General features: G+C 40.0%; 1 protein-coding gene across 3 annotated transcripts in view; it reads left to right on the top strand.

The window, feature by feature from the left end:
* scgn (secretagogin, EF-hand calcium binding protein) overlaps positions 1-6,670 on the top strand; it is a 59,760-nt gene extending 53,090 nt beyond the window's left edge. The window contains exons 10-11 of one of the 3 annotated variants that reach the window (XM_063069370.1): positions 1,203-1,271; positions 5,809-6,670. In XM_063069370.1, the coding sequence (XP_062925440.1) occupies positions 1,203-1,271; positions 5,809-5,937 (198 nt within the window). In that variant the 3' untranslated portion in view covers positions 5,938-6,670. Of the gene's footprint in view, positions 1-1,202; positions 1,287-5,808 lie in introns of all 3 variants that reach the window. The other 2 variants (XM_063069369.1, XM_063069371.1) reach the window with 2 other exon arrangements.
* Positions 6,671-26,231: the final 19,561 nt, after the last annotated feature.

Here is a 26,231-nt window from a genome sequence, read left to right as displayed (position 1 = left end):
TAGGATTCCCTGAAGGTTAACTTTCATGTTGAGTCAACAGTGAGGAAGGCAAAAGCAATGTTAGCATTCATTTCAAGAGGACTAGAATATGAAAGTGAGGATGAAATGCCGAGGCTTTTAAAGGCATTGGTTAGACCTCATGGATTATTGTGAGCAATTTTAGGCTCTCTATCCAAGAAAGGATGTGCTGGCATTGGAGAGATTCCAGAGGAGGTTCATAAGAAAGATCCTGGGATTGATAGGGTTAACATAAGAGGAGTGTTTGGTGGCTCTGGGCCTGTACTCGCTAGGGTTCAGAAGAATATTGGGGGGGGGGGTGGATCTCACAAACTTATTGAATATTTAAAGGCCTAGATAGAGTGGACAAGGAGAGTATGTTTCCTACAGTAGAGGGGCCCAGGATCAGAGGGTGGGACGTCCTTTTAGAACAGACATGAGAAACAATTTCTTTAGTCAGAATGTGGCGAACCTGTGGATTTCACTGTCACGGACGGCTATGGAGGCCAAGTCATTGGATATATTTACAGCTGAGGTTGAGAGGTTCTTGATTAGTAAGGGCATTGAAGGTTATGGGAAGAAGGCAGGAGAATGGGGTTGACAGGGATGATAAATCAGCCACAATTGAATGAACACAAATGAGATTAACTTTGACCCTAGCTTTCTCCAGCCACCAGTATTGTCTTGGAACACTGCTACAACTCATCCAAAAGATCACAGGGTATTACATATTTTGGCCATTGGTTAGCAGCAAAGGAGCATCTGTTGCCAAGAATTAACTTATGTCATCAATCCAATCATGGGACTTCGTATAATTGATGGTTCCATCTCATTGTTGAGAGAATACCTGTATAGACTGGTAGATGGAGAACCACATTTTCACACAATTTTTCTTACAAGGTCAGTTAACATAGATATACTGTCTGCCCATAAACCTGGCTGTTGATAAGCAATGATGCAGTGTGACTAATAGGCAGAGCTTGAGAGGAAACATGTGTCACAATTTTTAACACATGGCTTGACAAACAGTGGGAAGGGAATGTGAGAACAGGGGCACTGCATTCTGTTGGGTAACTGATTCATCCTGTATCAGAAAGGGAGGAGATGTAAGCAAATAAACTGACATTTGAACTGATTCCTGTAAAAACATGAGCGGTGAGTCATCACCAAATATTTTCTGATTCCAACTGTTATTTCTTTTGCAGAGTAAAACAGGAGCTCTGGAGGGTCCCGAGGTGGATGGGTTTGTTAAAGATATGATGGAATTGGTAAAGGTGAGGTTACACAAAGTGAGTTAATGTCTTAGTTTAGAAAATGATTATATAGCTATGTACAACAATCAGAATTTTAGCTGTGCTTATGCTTCCACTACCATTGAGATGGTTGCCAAGGTAGCACAGCTGTTAGCACAACACTATTATAGCTCCAGAGTTCAGATGTCATCTGTACGGAGTCCGTACGTTCTCCCCATGAACGCATGGGTTTCTTCCAGGTGCTCCAGTTTCCTCCCACAGTCTAAAGATGTACCAGTTAATAGGTAAGTTGGTTGCTGTAAATTGCCCTGTGATTGCGAGGGTTAAATGGATGGGTTGCTGCATGGTGCGACTCGTTAAGCCGCAAGAAACCTGTTCCATTTCCTGTCAGGACAGATCCAGCTCGAGGCACTTGAAGTTATGAATGTATGATTTAGGAGCAGGAGGGGACTACTTGTCAAGTATCTGTTTACCTCTGCCTGAAAAACATTCATAAAGTCACAGAGTTTATAGAGTCGTTAAGTCATCCATACTTCAGCCCACCACATCCACACCAGCCTATACCTGCCCCATTTGCCTTATTACTTCCACGTCTTGCCTGTTTAACTGCCTTTCTAAACATTTCCTAAATGTAGTGATTCCACACTTCCTCTGGCAACAAGCTCCAGATATCACTCTCTGATCCCCTCAGATCCCACTTCCTCTCACCTTAAACTATGTTTTTGATACCCTTCCTATAGGAAACATATTCTGGCCATCTATGCCTCCTATAATTTTACATATCTAACAGTTCACTCCTCAGACTCCTTCACTCCAGCCTAACCAATCTCTTCCCCATAACCAAAGTTCTCCAGTCTAGCAAATGCCTGCTGAATCTCCTCTGCACTTTCGCCAGTGTAAACAATTCCTTACTAGTGTGGCAACCAGAACTGCACACAAGTGCAGTCTATCTAGTGTTTTCTAACTTTCAAATGTTCTGCCCTAACCTATGACTACAGAAAACTATTTCAAATGAAACACATACAAATTGCAGGAAGAAACCAACAAGTCAGGTAGCATCTACGGAGGGGAATAAACAGTTGATGTTTTGGGTTGGGTCTCGGCCTGAAACATAGATCTTGTCTGACTTGTTGAGGCTTCTAGCATCTTGTGTGTGTTGCTCAAGATTTTCAGCAGCTGCAGATCATCATTTAGAAAATGAAATGGAAATGAAAATTGGAGACGATACACAAAAATCACATTAAGAGCGAGGGTATGCTTACAGGGGAAGGTGAACTCGGTGGGTAGCTTCTCATTAGGAAAAGAGGTTGCAGGCTAACCAGGAGAAACTTAAATTAACAAAATAGCTTGAAGTGAAAGTAGAAAGGGCATCCTGTGGTTGAGTCCAAATGTGAATTGCACTGTATATTAAAACATCTCAAACTAAAAGTTCCTACCCAAATTGAAGTGAATGTGGGGTTTGATACTAATTGAGACAAGTAAAAATGATGCACTTGGGGAAGAGAACCTTGCAGAACATGTACAGTAGATGTGCTATTAGATCTTGATGAAGAGAACTGGGTAGATGCTTACGGCTCTTGCCAAAACAAGTTGATGGCCATTTCTGTACATGTCCAATGTAAAATTCAAATCTGGTATTAATTTTGTATTCTGACTGCTTCATTTAACCACCCAGATACTATAAACAACATAATGCCCATGTCCATTATTAAGATTGTTATTGGGAATGGTAAAGTGATGCAACAAAATCTCAGTTTGCACTTGTATATCGTATGATCTGCATGGATAGCATGCAAACAAAGTTTTTCACTGTACCCCAGTACACATGACAAGAAGGTGCCAATGCCAGGTAAAGGAATTCCAATATACTGCTGTGAGTTTACAGGCATGTGACAAAGCAACAAGGTCTGTGAGCTCTGAAATTCTCTCCCTAAGCTTCTCCATCTTGCTTCCTCTCTTTACAATATTTATTTAAATCCCCATTTTTATTATCACCAGATGGAGCATCAATACTAAATTTGTTCTCTGGTATTGAAATTGCAACATAAATGCAAGTTGTTGACAGCTGGTGCATTTTATCTAATATTACCGAAGAGGATTGGCTGCCAACTCCCTTTAGGACAGTGACCAACAAATCATAGAAAACTACAACACAGAAACAGGCTCTTTGGCTCATTTAGTCCATGCTGAACCATTTAAATGGCTCACTCCCATCAGCCTATACTGGGATCATAGATCCCTACCATCCATGTACCTATCCAAACTTCTCTTAAACGTTGAAATCAAGGTCACATGCACCACTTGCACTGGCAGCTCATTCCACAGTTCTGAGTGAAGAGGTTTCCCCTCATGTTCCCCTTTAAATTTTCACCTTTCATTCTTAACACCATGCCCTCTGGTTGTAGTCCCACACAACCTCAGTGGAAAAAACCTGCTTGCATTTAACTTATTTGTACCCCTCATAATTTTGTATACCTCCATCAAATCTCCCCTCAATCTTCTACATTCCAAGGAATAAAGTCCTGACATATTCAATCTTCCTTTTCAAATCTTTTTATTATTATTATCCAAAATTAACAAGAATACATCGAAGTAGGCAACACTTACAATGTCTCAAGAAAAAAAAGCATTGTTTTAAAGATTGAAAAAATTTTGGTGACAAAAAAAAAGAGAAAATAAAACCCCTACTAAAGCAAAGAAAAGTGAGAAAAAAAAAACCATTAGGTGTTCAACCCCGGAGCCATGTGTCATACAAAAAGCTTCTAAAGATAAACATCAAACCACCAGCAAGAAAAAAAATGTACCAAAAATTTACAATTAGATCGTGGAGGAAATCTATCAATTAACTCAAATGATAGTAACGAGCAAATGAACCCCATCTTTCCTTATAACTTAGGTCATTCAGTTCCGGCAACAGCCTTGTAAATTTTCTCTGTACTCTTTCAACCTTATTTACATCATTCCTGTAGGTAGGTGACCAGAACTGCACACAATACTCCAAATTCTGCCTCATCCAAATTTCATATAATTTCAGCATAACATCTCATCTCCTGTACTCAGTACTTTGATTTATGAAGGCCAATGAGCCAAAAGCTTTCTTTACAACTCCAGCTACCCGTCACACCACTTTCAATGAATTATGGACCTGTGTTCCCAGATCCCTTTGTTTTACAGCACTCCTCAGTGCCCTGTCAATCACTGTGTAAGATCTACCCCGGTTGATCCTACCAAAGTGCAACACCTCAAACTTGTCTACATTAAATTCCATCTGCCATTTTTCAGCCCGTTTTTCAAGCTGGTCCAGATCCTGCTGCAAGCCATGATAGTATTCCTCACTGTCCACTAACCCCCAGTCTTTGTGTCATCTGCAAATTTGCTGATCTAGTTAACTACATCGTCAGATCATCGATATAGATGGCAAACAACAAAGGACCCAGCACCAATCCCTGTAGCACTCCACTAGTCACAGTCCTCCAGTCAGAGGGAGAACCATTTGCTACCACAAAGCCTATGTCTAATCCAATTTACTATGTCATCTTGAATGCCAAGCAAGTGAACCTTCTTGTCTAACCTCCCATGTGGGACCTTGTCAGATATCTTGCTAAAGTCCATGTAGGCAACATCCACTGCTTTGCCTTCATCAACTTTCCTGGTAACTTCAAGTTATACAATCAACAGATTTTCCCTGTTGACTGCTTTGGATGGTACCTGGCTACCTATGATCAGGACTCAGGTAAACAATTCCCCTCAAGTCTGCTTGAGCAGGTTCAACAATGATTGTAAACGCAATTGATGCAATGAACCAGATTCAGCGGATGATGAACTCTCATGTGAATTGTTAGTATTAATAGGCTTCCTGTCTCAGCTAACCGTGGGAATAGGTACCTCCCCATGGTCTGATTGCCAAAGCAATGTCTTGTCAGCTGCATCTTTAGATGCAAGTGTGTCTTTACAAGTACAGAGCATTCCTCGTGTAGCTCTCCTCCAAACATGTCCAAACGGAGAATTCAACTTGTGAAATCACACTGTTATCAACAATGGTGCTGACAAGCAAACATAAAATTGTATCACTTGACATAGATCTTCTCAAAACTTGACAGCCAGCAACAAAATAAATGGTTGCAAGTTCTATAGAGATGGCCTTCAAACCACTCACTAAACCTAGCTACGAATGCATACTGACTGTAGGTGAGCTGTGTGTGTGCTGTAATTGCTTGCTTTTTTGAAGGTTTTATTGTGAAATTTCTCTATCATTTTAGCAGTATGAACATCATCCATACCTCCACAACTACCACAGTCTCTTTTGGGGGAAACCCTTTGCAAGCTCAGGCTATTATGTGTCAAAAGGGGAGATGTAGTTACAAACTAATGGTGCCTTCTGCAAAGAAGAACTGATTGACTGAGAATTCGTCATTCTATTCTGTAGCTTTATGACCAACCATTTACACTAATGCACTCCATAATGGCAGTGTTTCCTGTGAAAAGTGGTCCTGTTGTATCTGGATGAGTGCAAATGTATGACAGCAAGTAATATCTTTTTTTCTCTCATTTTCTTCAGTCTAATATCACTGGAGTTGATCTTGACAAGTTCCGTGAAATTCTGTTACGCCACTGTGACGTAAACCAGGATGGAAAAATCCAGAAGTCTGAGCTTGCCCTATGCCTTGGACTGAAAATCAACCAATAAATCAACCATGCAATGAGTTATTCAACACTACTATCACACATTAATCTTCTCTCTCATACATTTAATAATACACTTGCATTTGCAAACATAACAAGGCTCTGTTGATCACCAGAGTGGTCCATGTTTGGAAAGGAGAAAGGAAGTGAATCTAATATATCCATTCAATCAAACACTAGAATTGAAAAGATAAAATGCTTTTGAATTTGCATGCCAAGGTACAGTGATTTTATTATGACTGAGATAAACTGAGTGGCTTGCACCATTTGACATTAATGTAATGCACATGAAATGCACAGCAACATCAATACTTACCTGATGTGAGTAAAAAAGTTCCTAGTGTTCTGCTTCAAAAGAAAAACAGAACTAGCTGGAATTATTACAAGCATTAGAAGAAAAAGATATCAGATGCAAGCGTTGGTAACATTATCCCACTGTGCCTTTCAGGACATAATCCTGTTGCTACAAAAGCAATATGCATCCAGTAATAAATATTTAAGACTCATTTGATGAGCTACCAATAAAGCCTGTATTTGTAGTTGGTTGGCACACTTCCGTTATCTGTTTGATTCCCACTTACTGACATCACAAAATAATTAATTCCAGATATAATATTCACTTTTTTCCAAGTATTAAGTGACTATTCTGTCCTTTGCACGTTACACTGCAGTATCTGTTTTGAACGTCAGCCACAAATATGGGCTGTGAAGTCTGTAGCCCTGGGTACTGGGTCAAGTTGTGGTTGTCAGATTAAACTGAAATGAAATAATATTTTGGTTGATTCTTGTCATCCTTCTTTGTTCTGAGAGACAATTTTTGTCCATTTGTTTCATGTCTGACTCTTGGAATCAAGCAGAGTTAATTTTCATATGCGTAAGTACAGTGAAATGCAGGTACAAGGAAAAAATATATCGTATCTTAAAGCAGAGCAGTGGGCCATTGTTTTTGAATGAGGTATCCAACTTGGACGCTCCTCTTTCTTTTCCACAGCTCGAGATTTTACTCTGATGACACCAAATTCCCTGAATACACTCCCCAAATATTTGATTCGTTGGTGCAATATTTAACCCCATGATGGTGAATGCACATTACTAGAAGTTATATTAGCTGTTTCCATTGCTGTTGACTCTTTGAATGAGGTTTCCAAGATCCCTTGTTTTTTTTTTCTATAGTTCTGCAAAAATTTTTTATCCAAAACACTTCGGAAATTATTAAATCTGCTTCATCGACTTACTTTGAACATAGTGCATTCCATTGTTTACATTGTCTTTCAAAGTATTTGATCTACAATTCTACAACATATATAGAATAATTTTCACTGTAGAATTAGCACAGAACTCCTTTATGAGCCTGCATGCAAAGATATTTTCATTGTTTTAAAAGATTTAGGAGATCCCAAAATAAAATCACCTTATTGCTTCCAGTTAGCAAACTTTAACATAAACTTGGTTGCTCAACAAACAAGAACTATCGCATATACCTGTGAACATGAGCAAGTCTGCAGATGCTGGAAATCCAAAGCAACACACACAAAATGCAGGAACTCAGCAGGTCGGGCAGCATTCTTGGAAATGAATAAGCAGTCGACATTTCGGGCTGAGACCTTTCATCAGGACTGAGGAGGAAGGGGGAAGATACTAGAATAAAAAAGTGGGGGGAAATGAGGAAGCTAGCTGGAATGGGATGGGTGAAGCCAGCTGGTTGGGAAAGGTAAAGGGCTGGAGAGGAAGGCATCTGATAGAAGAAAGGAAAGCAGGAGGGGACCCAGGGGAAATGATCAGGAGGCAAGAAGAGTTAATTCAAAAGCTGCGGAGAAACTGGTTTTAATTCTGCAGTTTAAAGTAAAGCAGTTAATGGGTAAAATAAATAAGGATTTTCAATCCACTACATGATGAATTTAAAAGACTTGAAACATAATCCAAATTACTAAAAAGGAAAATACAGCAGCTAATTTATAAGTAGTTACATGTAGCTGGTGTTTTTAGACACATGTTGACCATAACACCAACAGGAATCTTTTGCTCAGGTTCAACAATTACCATGGATTCCTTGACAACAATCTCATACAGTGGACAGAACCATGCTCAGTAATTTTATCTGAATGACAACGCTGCTCTGAAATATCGACTTTAATTTTATGCTCCAGTTCCTGAAATGGAAGCTGAATGTAGAGTATGGCACAGGAACCAGCCTTTCAGACCACAGTGTTTGGTGATCTAATTAAATTGATAATCAAATGTCCAATTACTAATCCTTTCTTCCTACATAATGTTCATATCCTTCAATTTCCTGCACATTCATGTGCCTAAGTGCCTCTTGAAGAGCTCTTTCGTATTTGCCTTGCCACCAGTCCAGGTAACACATTCCTGTACCCCACAACTCTGTAAAAAATGTGCCCTGCACATTTCCTTTGAACTTAACCCCTCTGACATTAAATGCCTGCCCTCTGGTATTACACATTTCAACCCCAGGAAAAAGATCATGGTTGTCTATGCCTCTCACAGTCTGATACATCTCCATCAAATCTCCCCTCAGCCTCCACCACTCCTCAGAAAACAACCCAAGTTTAGATAAATAGACACTTTATTGATCCCAAAGGAAATTAGTGTCACAGTAGCATTACAAGTGCACAGATATACAAATATTAGAAGAGAAGTAAGAAAGAATAAAAAACAGGTTAACTCAAATAGTCTAACAGGAGGTTGTCATCACTTCCCCAGCTATAGAGCCTAATGGCTGAGGGTAAAAATGACGTCATATAAGGCTCTTTGGAGCAGCGCAGTTGTCTTAGTCTATTCCTAAAAGTACTCCTTTGTTCAGCCAAGGTGGCATGAAGAGAGTGAGAAACATTGTCCAGAGTTGCCAGGATTTTCCAGAGGGTCATTTGTTCCATCACAGTCTCCACCGTGTCCAGTTTGTCCAACCTCTCCTTATAGCACATGCCCTCTAATACAGGCAGCATTCTGGTAAACCTCTTCTGCACACTCTCCAAACCCTTGACATCGTCTCTATAATAGGGTGACCAGAAATGAATACAATATTCAGATGCAGCCTAACTAGATTTTATAAAGTTGTACTATAACTTCCCAATTCCTGATCTTCATTCCTCAACTGATAAAGTTAAGCATGCCTTATGCCTTCTTTACCACTCTATTAACCTCTGTGGACACTTTTAGGAAGCTATGAATTTGGACCCAAAATCCCTCTGCACATCAAACTGGAAGGGTCTTGCCAGTAACAGTGTATTTCCTCTTTATACTTGATCTCCCAAAGTTCAACAATCCACATTTGGCCATATTAAACACTATCTGCCGTTTCTCCACCCATATCTATTAAATACCAAACAGTACAGCAGAATATGGATCAGTCTTGTACACTATCCATGACACTATCAATCTTCATATCACACAAAACTTACTAACCCACCCATCTACATTTTCATCCAGGCCATTTATATACTGTATATCAAAACGGCAGGATACAGATCCCTGTGGAACACCTCTAGTCACAGACCCCCAGCCATAATAAGTCCCATCAACCACCATTCTGCCTTCAATGGTCAAGCCAGTTCTGAATCCAAATACCCAATTCACCATGGATCCCATGCATCTTAATCTTTTGAATGAACCTCCCATGAGGGACCTTGTCAAACACCTTACTAAAATCCATGTAGACAACATTCACAGTTCTACCTTCGTCAATCATTGTTCAATTCCCTCTACTGTCTGTAAAGAGTTTGTACGTTCACCCTGTGACCACATGGGTTTCCTCCAGGTGCTCTGGTTTCCTCCCACAGTCCAAAGATGTACCAGTTGGTAGGTTAGTTGGTCATTTAAATTGTCCAGTGATTAGACAAGGGTTAAATTGGGTGATTGCTGGGCAGAGCAGCTCAAAGGGAAGGAAGGGCCTATTCCATGCTGATTCCCAATAAATAAATCATCTACATCACCGCCTCAAAAAACAAAATCGTTAGTTAGACATGACTTGCCCCACACATATCCACGTTGACTTTTCCTACATAGGACATGTTTTGCCAAATGCTCATAAATACTACCCTAAAAATCTCCTCCAGTAACTTTCCTAACACTGTCATGAGGCTCACTGGTGTATAGATTCAAGAATTATTCTTATTTCCCATCTTGAATAAGTACCCACTCATCAGTCCTGAGACCTAGCTGTGGATAGAAGATTGGTCACAGCTCCAGAAATCTTAGCTCTTGCTTCTCTCAATAACCTTGGGTATATCCTATCAAGCCCTGGGTACTTATTCACCTTAATGTTCTTTAAGAGATCCCCCAACACCACATGCTTCCTTATCTCAAAGTGTCCTAGCAAATTAGCATGTTCTACACTGCTCTCCTTATCCTTCATGTCCTTCTCCTTCATAAATACTGATGCAAAGTACCCACTTAGGAACTCACCCGCATCCTCCACCTCCAAGCATATGTTCAATCCCTTATCCCAGAGTACTCCTATCTGCTCCCTAGTTATCCTCTTCTCTTGGCATTAAACAAAGTCATGCACAGGCATTCTCCGTAAAGGGAATTCACCCTAATATTACAGATTAAGTCTGAGGAGATCAGCAAGGGGCAAAGGGGACAGGATTGTGCCCAGATCAGCCTCTGCAGACAGCTGAAAACCCACCAATAGACAACACTTTAGGAGAACATCATACTTGACTCGAGTGGTTGCACTACTACGTATATAATGCTTTGGGATTATCTTTAATCCCATTTGCCAAGAACTTTTCATGGTACTTCTTGGTTTTCCGAATTCACTTCTTGAGTTCCTTTCTTGCTTCTTTATAGTCCTCAATGGCTCTATTTGATTTTGGCTTCCAAAACCTTAGTTTCCTTTTTCTCTTTGACTAAATCTGCCATGTCTCTTGTTACCCAAAGTTCTCTTACCTTGCCTTCCTTGTTATTCCTTCTTATTGGTGCAGTAGATCTTTAAACACCCTCCACATGTCGGATGTGGACTTGCCCAAAAACAGCTGTTCCCAATTAACGCTCCTGGTTCCTGCCTAATGCTTCTTCCTCTTCGTCTTCTGTTTCCGGCTGTTTAGATGTATCTGTGCGTATTACAGCCCTCCGCAGGATGTATAATTAATTATAGAACTTCAAGGAACTCAAATTCTCGAATACAACCTAGTCTCACATATAAACTGAATATTAGACTCTTCAATCAGATGTTGATTCTCTTGATGGCCAAACAAAGATTTAATAGAAAACCAAAAATAAATTTAAGCCAGATAGCCTCTTGAACAACATGCTTCTTTCAATTTTGTATCAATTACAGCTCAGCAAAACATGCTGGACTGTCTCTGGACTACCACAGTCACATAATCCAGTAGGATGTTTTCCTATTATCTTTAAATAATAGTTTAGCCCACAATTCCCCAACCTAGGTCTTGTAAATTTCACCATATCTCTATGACTTAAAAGGTAACAGTCTGAGATCTTTTTAACTGGTGGGTGACTAGAAAAATAATGCCTGCCCCTTAATTCATTTTCCAATCCTCCTGCCACTTCTTCTCTATACCATTTTTAATCCTACTTCTCAATTCTGCACTGCCTAGGGGAACTCTAATTTCTACTTGCCTGCTCTGTAAGGAAGACTTTGCAATGCCATCCCCAATTTCATTTCCTTCCACCCCAGCATGCCCAGGTATCCATGAAAATCTAACTGCACAACCCATCTTCCCTACTATAAACAACACTAAGAGAATCTCAATAACTATGTCAGGACGAGCTTTTGATTTACTCCCTTTTATAGACTCTAAGGCAGCAGCAGAATCCGAACAGATGATAACCCTATGTGGTTGAGAGTCTTCTATCCACCATAAGGCCCAGAGGATTGCTAATAATTCTGTTGCAAAGACAGAAACACCATCTGAAACCCAGTGACCAATCTTAACTCCAAGTTGAGACACATACATCCTAATCCTGCCCTACTGTTCTCTGGGTCCACTGAGCCATCAGTAAAAATCTTCAGATAAGATCCCCATTTATTATTTAAATATTCATTTGTGATCAACACTGATGAAATTGCACTGCTTCCTTGAAGCTGAAAAAGGAGGAATAGGTTAAAAGGGGACAGGTGGCAAGCAAATTTGGTCAACTGTATCTTCCTCAGTCAGTTTCAATTTCACAGCCCAGTTATTAACCAAATCTAAAAATGGATACCTTTTAATTTTACTTTGGCACTCCGACTTCCCCTGCAAAAGACAATTTGGTGGACAGCTGTGATTGAATCCATTTAGTTTTACCCAGTACTGCAGACCCAACTGAATTCGTCTTAAATGCAGAGACACTTCTTCCATCTCCACACATAATGCCGGGACTGATGCTGTTCTAAAAGCTCCACAACAGAGTCTAAGTGCTTTGGACTGCGCAGCGTCTAGTTTTCCAAGCACTGCCGTAGCAGCGGAACCATAAGCAATACAACCATAATCTATAACTGATCTAATCATAGCTAGATATATTAAGTACATAGTTTCCCGCCCTGCTCCTCAGTCACATACAGCGATACTTCTCATAACATTTAAAACTTTCTCACACTTTCCAATTGTTTTATCTATATGAACCCTCTAAGTAAGTCTTTCATCAAACCAGACACCTAAAAACTTGAATACCTTGACTTTTTCTAGTGGAGAATCATATAGACACAATTCACAATCAGGAATCTTTCTTCTAAAGCCAAAAATCATATATTTGGACTTAGAAACAGAAATCCGGAAACCCCATTTATTAGCCCAGTTTTCAACTGATCTTAAAGCCTTTTGTACCTGCCTTAATATATACTTGACGTTTCTTCCTCTTTTCCAGATTGCACCATCGTCTGCAAACAATGATTTGCCAAATCCTGTCCCTACCTGATCAAAGATATCATTTATCATGACATTAAAAAGAACTGGATGAATGACACTTCCTTGAGGGGTACCATTACCTATTTTAACTGACTTGGAGCTTGTTCCGCCTATTCTTACTTGAATTGTCCTTTCCTTAAGGAAATCTTTGATCCAATTAAACATTCTACCTCTAATTCCCGCATCATAGAGTTTAATTAATAAGCCATCCTTCCATAGTGAGTCATATGCTCTTTCAATATCTAGAAATACACATACCATTACTTCTCTATTTTGAAACGCTTTTTGAATATCATCATCTCAAAGGGCAACAGATTCCATTGTTGATCTTCCAGTTCTAAAACCATTTTGATAGGCAGCAAAATGTCCCTATTTTCCAAAAAATAAACAAGTCTGTTGGTGACCATTCATTCCATAATTTTACAAAGCACTGATGTTAAAGCTATAGGTCGATACGAACTAGGACTAGACGCGTCCTTACCTGGCTTTAAAACTGGAACTACCACCACATGCTTCCATTCCACTGGTAATTTTCCTTCTTTCCACTCTGAATTAAACAATGCTAGAATTTCTATTAACACAGAGTCATCTAAATGCTTAAGCAATTCATAACACAGTCCATCCCTACCAGGAGAAGTGTTTGAACCTGATTGGACAGCTTCCTGCAACTCCTGAAGGGAGAAAAACAAATTTATGGAGTTATTATCATCCAAACTCCTGTCCAATTTCCAACTTTCTTTTAACATAATTTCCTTCCTCAGGTCACCTAACTCTCCAGAACTGTGTAATGCTTGGAGCACCTCTACAAACATATCAGCCTTTTCCTTATTGGTTACAGATTCAATATCTCCATCCAGCAAAGCTGGGATAGATGGTTTCCTATATATCCCTGACATTCTGTGAATGATCGTCCATAGCTGCTTTATAGGTGTCTCAGGGCCCAGGGTTCCACAAAATCTTCTCCAACTATCCCTCTTTGCATTTTTAATTACTCTCCTTGCTACTGCTCTTTCCTTTTTATACCCCATAGCATTATCTAACACTGGGTACTTTCTTAATTTCCTGTAAGCTCTATTTCTGTTTCTTGCTGCTATATCACAATTTTTATTCCACCACGGAACTAATGCTCGAGCCTCAAGTACATTCCGTAGCGGAATAGTCAACTGAACAACTTTATGAATTATAGAACAGAAGGATTCATTCCAATTGTCTATGGATCCCTCGCTATTAATCTCTTCTATTATATCCACAGCTTTCTCCTGGTACTCATCCAATGGGCCAAAGAAAAATTATACCTAGCAGACCTCTCCTCAACTTCTACTATCAAATTTCTACCAAATCTACATAATATAGGATAGGGATCACTTCCTAGTGTGTATCTGTCCATACCATCCCATTCCCCAACCCTAGCTAAGTTTGAGGAAGTGATAGACAAGTCTAAGTGACTACAAGTATTCTTTACAATATTAAATCTTGTAGGCCTTCTGTCATTTAGCAGTACTATGTCGTATTTATCTAGAAACTCCTCTATTACCACTTCATTACTATCTTTATTTTCACTACCCCATATAGGATTATGGGCATTGAAATCTCCAACCCAGATTACTGGGGATCTTACCTTATTCATAATTTCATAACAAATCTGATAACATCATATTACCTGGATTATAAAAGTTAATCAAAGTTATTTGACCATGAGAGCTCCAAACCTCCACAGCCACAATTTCAAGGTTAGATTTAAAATCAAGTCTTCTAAACTGGAGTCCTGTTTTTATGAAAGTTGCACATCCTCCACCAGATTTACCTGCTCTGTCAGCTCTCAAACTATCATATCCAGGGATCACAAAATCTAAATGAGGCTTTAACCATGTCTTCTGTATACAGATCAAATCAGGCTTGTCTTTAAAAGTTCCAACAAATCTTTTTAATTCTTGACCATTTGCAGATAAACTTCTTGCATTCCATTGTAATATTAAAAACATCCAAATAGTAATTATTGGCCTCTTCATCCACATAAAGCTCCTCCGTACTCTCTGATCCCGACAACTGGGAAGTATTCAGTGATTGTTTGTCTGTCATATACTCATGTAATTTTTCCGGCGAAATCTGTTTTATATCAAGGAATCTCTCTGCAGTTCCAACAACTATTTTTATCACATCCAACCTATTGGCTGTAGTTCTAGCCCCGACCAGTACATCAACAACAAACACCAAAAAGCTCTTTAGTCATCAACAACATGCCTGAAGGAACCATAGTTGGAGAACTCGGAATGAACTGACTCCCCATCATTCCAATCTTTTCTTTACTTATCCTTTACTCTCTATCAACTTTCTTTACTGCCTCAGCATATGATATTTTTTGTTGAATACTATCATCCAGAATCTGCTTTGCCTTACTAAAATACTCACATCCTCTGAACGCCGCTATATGGTCCCCTCCACAGTTACTGCATTTAGGCACTGCTGCCTTATATGCTTTAATATCATGATCCTCTCCACATTTCATACACCTTCTGTTACCTCGACATGAACCAGCAACATTTCCAAATCTCTGGCAATTGTCACAGGGTAAGGGAGGTCTAATGTATTCTCTAACTTGATCAGACATTCACCCAAGATAGACTCTAGTTGGAAGAACATCACCTGCAAAAACCAGAAGAACAGGAGAATCCCAATTACCACCTTCTCTCGATTTTAATCATTTGGCTTCAATCACTCAACCACCTTTAACATTGTCCAAAATTTCCTTTTCAGTTATGCCAGACCAAATACCATACACTACCCCCTTAACTCCCTTCCTTTCTTTCAGAGTAATACACTCCACTTTCACAACCAATTTTCCCACCATTTTAGCACTGTTATATTGGTCAATATCTTTGCAACAAATTTTCAGCAATCCATTAGACAAAATCTTGGCCTGGAATCCTTTACCTATTTGGTTCTCTAATGCTACTGCCACTTCCAAAGGATTAAGGGCTCTAAATCCTCCTTCCTCTTCCTTCTGACCTTTAATTTTATACAGAAATATAAATTCCTCCAATTCACCCATTTTCCTCAATTTGTTGTCCCCCATTACTTCAGGTCTTTCACTTGATGCACCCCTTTTTGGCGACCCTTACTTCTGGAGTATTCCACAGTCTCCCAGTCTCCCACCCTCCCCCTTCAATCTCAACCTGCCCCCCCCCTCCCTTTTGCAGCCACAGGCTACAAACTAACCCTTTCCAAACTACTAGGCTCCTCCACACCACAGTCCCCACCCACTCAATCAACAGTCCCAACTGCCAGTCTGCATCCAGCCAGCCCACAGCCTTACCTAATGCTCTCGTGACTCTAATTTAACATTCTCCCACATGTTCTCTACTTAAACTTATCTATAGTTATCTTAAAACACAAGAAGCTGTGATTGCTTTTCCTTAATTGTTCTCCTACAGAGAGGACAGACACATGGCCTGGCTCATTACCCAACACCAGGTCCAGAATGGCCCCTCCTCAAAACATTGATTTAAGAAACCTTCCTGGTGCACCTAACAAATTTTGCCTGTTTAAACCTCTTATAATAAGGAGGTTCCAGTCTATATTAAGGAAGCTAAAGTCACCCATTACACTACGACAACTCTTATGTGTATAAAACAGAGGCAAGGGATTTTATATCTGTATCAAGACAGAAGATTCAACATTAAGTTAAGGAACATAGAGAGATTTGTGTGACGGATAATTGGATTATGATAAAAGTTTCATGTTTTTTCTTTCACTTGTTTCATCCACTGTCTGAACTAATAAACGTATAGCACAAATTTAAGGTAATCCTTAAAAGGATTAAAGGGAAGCCTGAAACTTTTTTGTTAGCAGAGCACAATTTGAATGTCAATTATCTATTGTGCTTGCTTAATTCTTTTTGAAAGGGAATTAGGGAATTCATTGAACAGGAGAATATCTAAGAGTATGGAGAACGTGGAGAGGATGAAATTAGATTACATGCTGGTGATTGACTTCAGATTTCATGAACTCGGGATCTGGACTTTTTTTTTGCGTGGCTGTATTTTACTGGTAAGTTACATGTGCTTGCCATCTTGTGTGTGCTATGTGTGACTGTTGATACTGCGTTTTGTACGCTGTCCTGTTTGGCTGTATTCATGTATGTTGAATGACAATTAAACTTGACAAATTGTATTCATATGACCAAAAAGAACACTCCAGTGCAGGATTGGATTGCTTCTGTTCAGTGAGTCTAATAAATATTTTCTTTGAACTATCATCCTCCACAAGAGTCAAACAATAATTTTGCTGACTCTCCAAATTCCTCACACCACAATTTGCTTGTTGGTCTGTCAAAAACTTTACAAAAAAAATACATTCCTTTGTTACTGTGCGTAACCACTGGGCAAAAATTACTGCTGTGGCATACGGACATAAAGTGTACCAGCAAATTAAATCAGAATGGCTAGAAGTATCAAGGCAAATAAATCGATGGCACCAAAAGAAATAAGGGCATGATGTGAAATCAATTACAGGAACATGGTTGCAAGTGACTCCTGGGTGGAGGCTCAGGAATACCGTCACACTCAGATGTAGAAGGATTCTTCGTTGCTGTTTCCGTAACAATTTTGTTTTACCAGTCAGGGTTGTTAGCCCTGAGCTGAAACCCCAAACCTGGAGGACTGGTGGACCACTCTTAGTCTGTCCTCTTCCCTGTTTGGCGTGGGTGACCCTACCAAGAGCCAAAGCATAAAGCCCTGACTCCAGCCAGCATAGCTCTCCAGGTCACTGAGGCACACGAGCCTCCAGGCCATGACAAGGTTGTGGTCCTCTTGGAGAACCTAAAACTATGCTGAGATTCATTTTTTGCGGGCATTCACAGTAGAACAAAGAAATATAATAGTGTCAATGAAAAAAAACTATACAGAAATAAAGACAGGCAAGTAAACAATGTGCAAAAGAAGACAAACTCCGAAGATCAAATAATAGATAAATAAATACCAGCAACATGAGTTGTAGAGTCCTTGAAATGTTATAGAATACAGTGTAGCGTAGAAACATGTATCAGAAATGGTCAGGACTCTGATATAGCCTTAGCCATAATTTTGTATGAGTCCAATGAAATATAAGTATTATTATGCTGAGTATTTGACTCAGATGTTAACAATGGATTGGATCCATCTTTTAATCATAGCTGTTGTTGGTCAGCCATTTTATCTCCACTACCAGCACAGGCAGTGCCTGGGATGGTGCTGAAGGCAAACATAAGAGAGGAATTAGATAAGCACATGATTGTGCAGCAAGTGGAGAGTGTAGGCAAAATGGATTAGCTTAGTTGGCCATTTGTTTACAGTGTGATTAGCTTGGCTCAACATTGTGGCCTGAAAGGTTTGTTCCTGTGCTGTACTCGTTTGTTTTCTATGTTCTGTCTCTCTTCCCCACCTCACAGTCAGACTTTATATAAACAAAAAATGCCCATGCTCCCCAGCACTTTGCTGTGACATCTAGCAGGCCATTAAAGATCCAGAAATACATCTGTGCTCTCAGATCTAACAGAATTAGTGCTTGATCAATTTAGGAGATGGCAGTCCCAAGTGATAAATTTTGTTGAGCACAGTGAAATTCAGAAGTCATTTCTCTAACTTAGTCCTTGGCAGCACAGGAGAGCAGTGATCAAACACTTCAAATACAAATACACCAAACCCATTTGTTTAATCATTAACTGGCTTAATTTTCTAACAGGATTATGTCAGCGTGCTTTGCCTTCCATTTCAATCTCCCTGCTTCAAATGGTCAAAACTGCTTAATGTTTTAAATAAATCAGTGAAAACCTTCTTAATTTTCCCAGTTCCACTGAATGCATCCTGGCTGCATTCTTTCTTCCTAGGTATTTGTTCAGTGAAACACCAATGGTTATGGCCAAGGTCTGTGAATGCTCACCATTCTCCAAATGAACTATGGTGAGACGGGTGCTGCAATTACAGCCAGTGTTTGCTTTTATATTGTGAACCCTTTGTAGAGAGCTTCAGCACTCTGCAGGCCTCAGTCTTATCCTTGTAAATTTTATTTGGATCTTCCTTCAACTTGGAATAAACTTAATTAAACATTAGTTTCATTCGGGTCCCATAAGAAAACATGAGTGCAATAAATCTAGCTCAGAGGCATGGCAACTCATGATGTACTGAAACCCTTACTGGGCATGAATAATCGTTCTGTTCTAAGTATTCATCCCAGGGGAGGTAGAGGTAAAGAAAGAGCGAGAGAGCGAGAGAGAAGGAGTTAGAGAGAGAGAGAACGAGTAACGTCGAGAGATAGAGAGGCAAATCCTTTTAACATAATGGCTTGTTTTGTTGAGCAGTTCATCTATTTTAGCAAATTTATAGAACAAGCTTTTGTATGACCTGCAATAAATTGCCATTAGCCTATTTAAGTGTGCACAGCATGCATGGTACTTGTCAATATTTGTCGCTAATTGTCAGTAGGGGCACTTTTCTAGTGCAAACAGATACATCTTGCTTTTGTCATCTTAGTAACCGCTAAAAATTTAGAGGTGGAATTTTTTTCTCCTATGCAAAAGGAAGATAGTCAACTGGGGGAATACCATGTGCCTTGTTGAAAACTACTGTTCCCCAACTTTGATGTGTGTTGCTTGAATTTCCAGCATTTGCAGTATTCCTGTTGTTTTTGTTCCCCTATTTAGATGTGTTAAGATTGAGAAAAATTGCTACAATTCTTGATGTCACAGTGCCTTCCTAGAGGCTGCCTCAAAAACCCTCAGAAAAAGGACAGTAAGGCATTTTAAATAGCATGAAGGCCTTTCTGCCCAGAAACAAGGTTTAAAATTGGCCCACATAAAAGTTGCTGGAGAACACAGCAGGCCAGGCAGCATCTCTAGGAAGAGGTGCAGTCGACGTTTCAGGCCGAGACCCTTGTACTTTCCCCAACTAGACCTGCGCCAATCACAGTCCTGGATGTACACTCCTCTGGGCAAACAGACAGAGTCAACACCCATGAAAAAGAGAGAGACACACACAGAGACAGGGAGACTTTGTGAAAGGAACAGCAAACTATCTGCTGGAGATACTCAGTGGGTTCAGCAGAGTCTGTGTGAGGAAAGGAACTACCAGCACTTGGATCAAAACCGTGCATCAGGGCAGAGGGTTTGAAATTTTGCTGCAAGGTGAGATTCGAATGGTGCAGGAACACCATTAGAAGATCTGGCAGGAGATAACTTGAATTTGTAGAGTCATACCATACAGCACCGAAACACAGCCTTCCACCCATTGAGTTTATGCCGATCATCAAGCATTCAATGACACTAATCTGACACTTAATCCTATGTAAAAGCCAATTGCTGCAAGAACTCAGAGCATCTGTAGAGTGAAATGAGTTGTCGATATTTAGGGTTGAGATACTCCATCTGCCTTAAATAAAGGGTCGCCACCCCAAGTGTCAAATGTTCATTCACCTTCACAAATGTTGCCTGACCTGCTGAGTTCCTCCAGCAATTAGCATTTTGCTCGCAATTCCAGCATCTACAATCTCTTGTGTCTCTATCCACATTCCCATCAATTCTCACAAGATTCTGTTGCTAAGATGCATGCCAGAGGCCAAAGAACCTGCCTAGACTGCTCGAAGAACAAGAAACCCTTTTCAAAGGAGCAACCTCGCAAAATAGATCGAGCTAATTTGCGGATATAATTATCAAAAAGCCCCCATAATCTGCCCTTCCATCCACCTTAACCATCACACAGCATGACCTCTCCCACACTATATCCAACCATTCCCCCCCACCCCCCACAGTTTACCACCATTGAATTTGAACTTCCCCAATCCCTACATATGGTCAAGCCTTAAAATTACCGAAACATTTGTTATTCAGGCTTAAGCATCAAGGAACAGCATGGTGTAAAAATTGAAAAACCTTGAGATATTGAAGGTTTATAGAAAGAGAAACAGGGTTATTATTTCAATTTGATGGCCTTCCACCATGGACCAAAAACAGTTATTGTGGTTCTCTCTCCACTGATGCAGCCTGACTAGCTGATTATTCCAATATATTCTCTTTATATTTCACAATTCCAGCATCTGCAGAAATGTTACTTTGCTCTTCAAAGATATTTCTTTGCTGATATTAAGATTAATTATTTTTCAGTGAATACAGCATGTAGGTGGCATCACTGATGCCTTGGTGACCAGCAAATTCAGAGACATGGCAGAGGTCTGCTGTGGGCCACTTGGGAAAGGTGTTGTGGTTGAAGAAATTCGTGGTGATTTCGATGTTGAGGGACCAGCATTCCAAACACAGAAGTGTGATCAAATATCCTCCTGAGACAACTTGCGTAGCTCAGTGATGGCAGCCTTGGAAAACCTGAGCTTATGCGTACATGAACCTCCCAGCTTCTGACATCATTCTCAATCTCCACCACCCCACTCCCCATCTGCCTATCGACCTTCCTCGCCTGCCAGTTCTCGCTCCATTCTTTCCCTGCATATGTTGTACATTTGTCATCTCCCCTCTTTCTCTCTGCCCAGATGACGACTCTTGATATGAGACATTGACAGTCCCATTTTCCTCCACAGATACTACTTGACTTGTTGAGTTTCTCCAGCACCTTGTGTGTTGTTCCAGATTCTGGCATCTGCTGTCTCTTGTGTCTTCTGTGAACACATTACTCACCAGAGAGATTTTGGAATGTTCTCAGTACGAGAAGGTTACCTGCACCAGGCTTAATGCTTATGTCCATGTCTTTGCCATCAACCCCATGATCATTGACCCACCTTGAGTGGCCATAATAACGCCTCCGGTAATGAACTTCTGCCAGTAGTGCCACCACTGAGTCACCAATTGACCTCAGCAGTTAACTGGAGGTCTCCATTTGTTTTAGTACTTCCTGTGGACTCTGAGTTAAAAAGACCATGATTAGCATGAAACTGCCTAGACAGGTGTTCAATGGCAGCAGTGTATCCCTTTCAGTAACAAGAAAATCTGCAATTGCTCTACTGAGACTGTTCACTGATAATTGCAGTGAGGGACTCTGAGCTCCCATTTATGCAACTAAGGACGTAAAAAATGTTATTACTCGGACAACTGTGTCATCAGGTCCATGCCTGAAGCTGGGAAACATCAGGCAAGTGGATGTGGAAGAGACTGGTGCAATCACACAATTTCTATGACATCACCCAAAAATGATCTTATTTCCTCCAGAGTTGATTTTGGATCATACTTCAAATACAAATATTACCCAACCCAAACAACAGGAATTCTGCAGATGCTGGAAATTCAAGCAACACACATCAAAGTTGCTGGTGAACGCAGCAGGCCAAGCAGCATCTGTAGGAAGAGGTGCAGTGGACGTTTCAGGCCAAGACCCTTCGTCATGACTAACTTAGGACTAACTGACAAAGGGTCTCGGCCTGAAACGTCGACTGCACCTCTTCCTACAGATGCTGCTTGGCCTGCTGCGTTCACTAGCAACTTTGATGTGTGTTGCTTGTTATTACCCAACCCAATGGACTGGAGATCCAGAAATCTGGAGAAATAGACAGTCTGCTGGAGTAGCTCAGCAGATCACGCAGCATCTCTAGGAGGAAAGGTGTTGTCAATGTTTCATGTTGAAAGCCTGAACCAGACACCACAACCTCAACAATTCCTTTCCTCCTGAAGGAACAGGTTCTCAACAGGTTCAGTTCCTCCAGGTAACTTTGTTCCTGAAGAATCCAGTTTGTAGGCTCTGATTTAACACTTGCATAATGAAAATTAGGCAGACTTTCTTGCAGACGTGTGATCCACACTATCCACCCTATCTTTCTGTAACTTTCTCTGGCCATGCAGGAACAAATGATCCCATAATACTGATTTAACTGATTGAACTAGAGAGCTCTCGCTAGCTAGTAATTTAAGCTAAACATTATGCTGAATAAAATAAAAATGTCCCATTTGTTCAAATTGTAGTCCTCAAGTCTTTAACCCACACATTTTACATAGATTTTTGTGTTATGCAAACCAGCTGCAGGCCATTCTGCTAATTAGTCTCTGCTGTGTTAACTCACAATCTAATCCGAGCAGTGTGGCTGTCAAACTCCCTTTTCTTATTTGTTTATCTATCATTCTCATTGATGTTCTCATGCCATCAACATCAACTGCTCCCAGTGGTAGCAAGTTCCACATTCTAACTATTCTCTCCATATCACCAAATTCTCTATTTAAATGGTTGGTGGCTGTCCTCTCATAGATGTCACAACTTTCATGATAATTCTCTTCATTTTTATTCTATCAAAATCTTTCATAGTTTTAAATATCCCTTTGGGAGATGTTACTTTTTCTGGAATTGTTTGAGAAAATATTGTGCAGTGTTAAGGGACTGCATTTATAAATGAGCTTGGATTTGCAAATTGGATTGTTTAGTGCAATGGTTTTTTTGCAATGTGCAATTCAGTTTCATGAAATTCAGTCATAATTTCATAAAATCTAATCCAATCTTCCTACCAATCTAATGTGTCCATCGTTAAAGGAGTCCAGCCGGATGTCTCATCCATATATTCGAAGTACATTTATTATCAAAGTATGTACATTGTCATTCATGGCGCTAGCTCACTGCGGGCTGCAGAACCACTCTTTGCTGAAGAGCCCTAGTCCACATTAATCGGCCTGATCAAACTGCGCAGAAACAGCGAAAGATGCCACCCCCTTGCCCCAGTATCCACTACTTACTTGCTTATTGCCTGTTATGCCTCTGGCTTTTTGGGCAGCAATGAAGGTCCTCCATCTCTGACAGTGTTCATGTCAGTAACTCCCTTGGTTTTCATTATCGTCAGTCATGCAATTCCCAAGGGGACTCAGAAATATCATCACAGTCAGATGTAGAAGGATTCTTCATTGCTGTTTCCAAAGCAACTTTGTTTTATCAGTCAGGGTTGTTAGCAGAGAGCTGAACCGCCGAGCCTAGAGGACCAGTAGACCATTCTTAGTCTGTCCTCTACCCTTTGACCTGTTTGGCGACCAAGAGCCAAAACATAAAGCCCTGACTCCGGCCAACATAGCTCCAAATCACGATAAGGTTGCGGTCCTCTTGGAAGTTCTCCAATATCTAGGCCACCCCAATCCCCCACGTTCCAATCACAAACACAACCTTTGTCCCTCCATACTGAACTTACACCCCACACAACAATTAGCCCCAACCCTTTGGCTCAAACATAAACTCACAGGACATCTCATTTTTTTAACATCCTTGCCTTTCTGACTCATCCCTGAATTTCACAATTTCTTATTACCAATAATCCAGTCTCAAATCCTGCTTTTCCAGAAGTCAACTTCTTTTCTCTCCTCTGTTAATTTCAGATTTCATTCATTTCTTTCTCTCCCCTGCATAAATTCACCATCCATGCTGAGGCACACAAATCTTTGACAGCATGGTCAGAAACTCTTGGGCCAGCCTGGAGAATGTAGGTTTAGAGGGCAGAATCGTAGGATGAAGTGTCAGCCCTACTGTAATGTGATGAGGAGAAAACGCATTATGGCACAAGTTGCAAACTTCTGGAAATCTCTAAATGAGGATATTATGGATGGTCAGTTGTTCAAAGGTGAGACTGCAAAGAAGTTTGGACATTTATGGAAATCAGGAAATGGATGAGCATTGACAGGAAAGTGAATGTGAGGTAAAAATCAGCCATGGTATTGAGCAGGATCGAGAGGCCAGTTTGCTATTTTGTCCATATTTAATATGCACATGTTCATCTGGTACCAGATCTCATATCCACTGAACAAATTTCACATCTAACCACTATTACTCAGTTGTTGCAATTTTTTTAAACTGTCCTCTTTACTGCAGTAAGTGCAGGAAATTTTAGATAAGTTAACTTGTAAATATTTGTCATTAACTAGCTCAGTTTTCCTCCCAGCACATTATTGAAAGTAATAAGTCACCAGGAAATTGTCGTATTGATTTTTAAACTTCGTCATTGCTATGAATGTCAGACTTAATAATAATTGAACTGTGACTTGATTGGAAGTCTCTTTCAGACATATAGAGACTGCAGAGGTTTCTGAAGCAAAGTTAGCAATTACTGCCTCTATTTCTGGTGTTTACTTTTGATTACTGAAAGTGAAGGAATTTGAGGATAGGGAATCTCACTCAAAAAAAAAAAAAAATTAAGGGTTTTAACTGGGTAAAGTGTTGATGTTTTCCCTGGCCAGTGTGTCTAGAACTGGTGGATCACAGTCTCAAACTAAGGGACTGGACATTCAGGATGGAACCGAAAAAAATGTCTTCAACAAGAGTGTGGTGATACCACGTGCAATGATGTGCCAGTACATCATTGAGCACTGAGCATGCACTGGATTGCCAGAATGTTCCAGCACGTGGCTGGGTTAAGACGTATTTGTTTATTACTGTAAATAAAAGTTCTCATTTTCTTCCAGAATATGATTCTTTACTGTTAACCCACGGTACGTTTAAACAGAAGTAACATATCATGGTGTTAGAAGTGGTTCTGGAAAAATAATACAGGAGAATCGAGAATCGAAGCTAATCGATAAAAAAGGAAGAAGAAAAAGGTTCGAACTGTAAACAGTAAAATAGAAGGTTTACAACCCCCACCAAAACTTCAGCTGACTGGCAGTGTAGCTAAGAATTGGAGGATATTCAAGCAACAGTTTGAACTGTACTTATCGGTGATCGATTATGAAGAAAAATTGGAAAAAAACCAAAGCTGTGCTTTTGCTCCATGTAGTTGGGAATGACACAGTAGAGGTATATAATAATTTTGTCTTTGAAGATGGAGATAATTTCAATTTAAAGTCGATAATGGACAGATTTGAAGTATTCTTCACATGTGTGTAGAGAGCAGCTGAAACAATTGATCAGTATGTTACTGAGTTAAGAAAGTGTAGTAGAACATGCAAGTTTGGATTGCCCATGGACTCCCTCATTAAAGATAGACTTGTTTGTGGCATTCGAGATAATGCTCTGAGAGAAAGGCTGTTGAGAGAGCAAGTTTTAAATTTTGAAAAAGCTTTGGTGCTTTGAAAAGCTTCTGAGACTGTGGCGTTGCAAACTGAAGAGCTTTTTGTCGAAAACTGCAATGTAAACACTGTAAAAAAGCGCGAATGCATCAAGAAATATAATGATACATCGACAAAACCGACAGAGAGCAAGACGGCACTGGAAAGAAAAAAGTCATGTGATTGCTGTACGCGGGAACATCGTCCAAATCAGGGTCCTGCATATGGCAAAATTTGCAATGGCTGTGGTAATGATTAATCATTAATCATTTTTCACGCTGTTGTAAAAGTAGAAAGAAGGAAAATAAAATGAAACAAGTAAATGCTGTGCTTGAAGATGAGCTTTTTACATAGACGTGAGGAATTTTATATAGATGTGCTTTGTGAAAATAAACAAAGTAAGAATGACTGGACTATTCCGTTGCAAGTGAATCAAAACAATATTCTGTT

Source organism: Mobula hypostoma, chromosome 17 (assembly GCF_963921235.1).
Source record: "Mobula hypostoma chromosome 17, sMobHyp1.1, whole genome shotgun sequence".
Taxonomy (NCBI): Eukaryota; Metazoa; Chordata; class Chondrichthyes; order Myliobatiformes; family Myliobatidae; genus Mobula; species Mobula hypostoma.
This window is presented reverse-complemented; position numbering and strand designations above follow the sequence as displayed.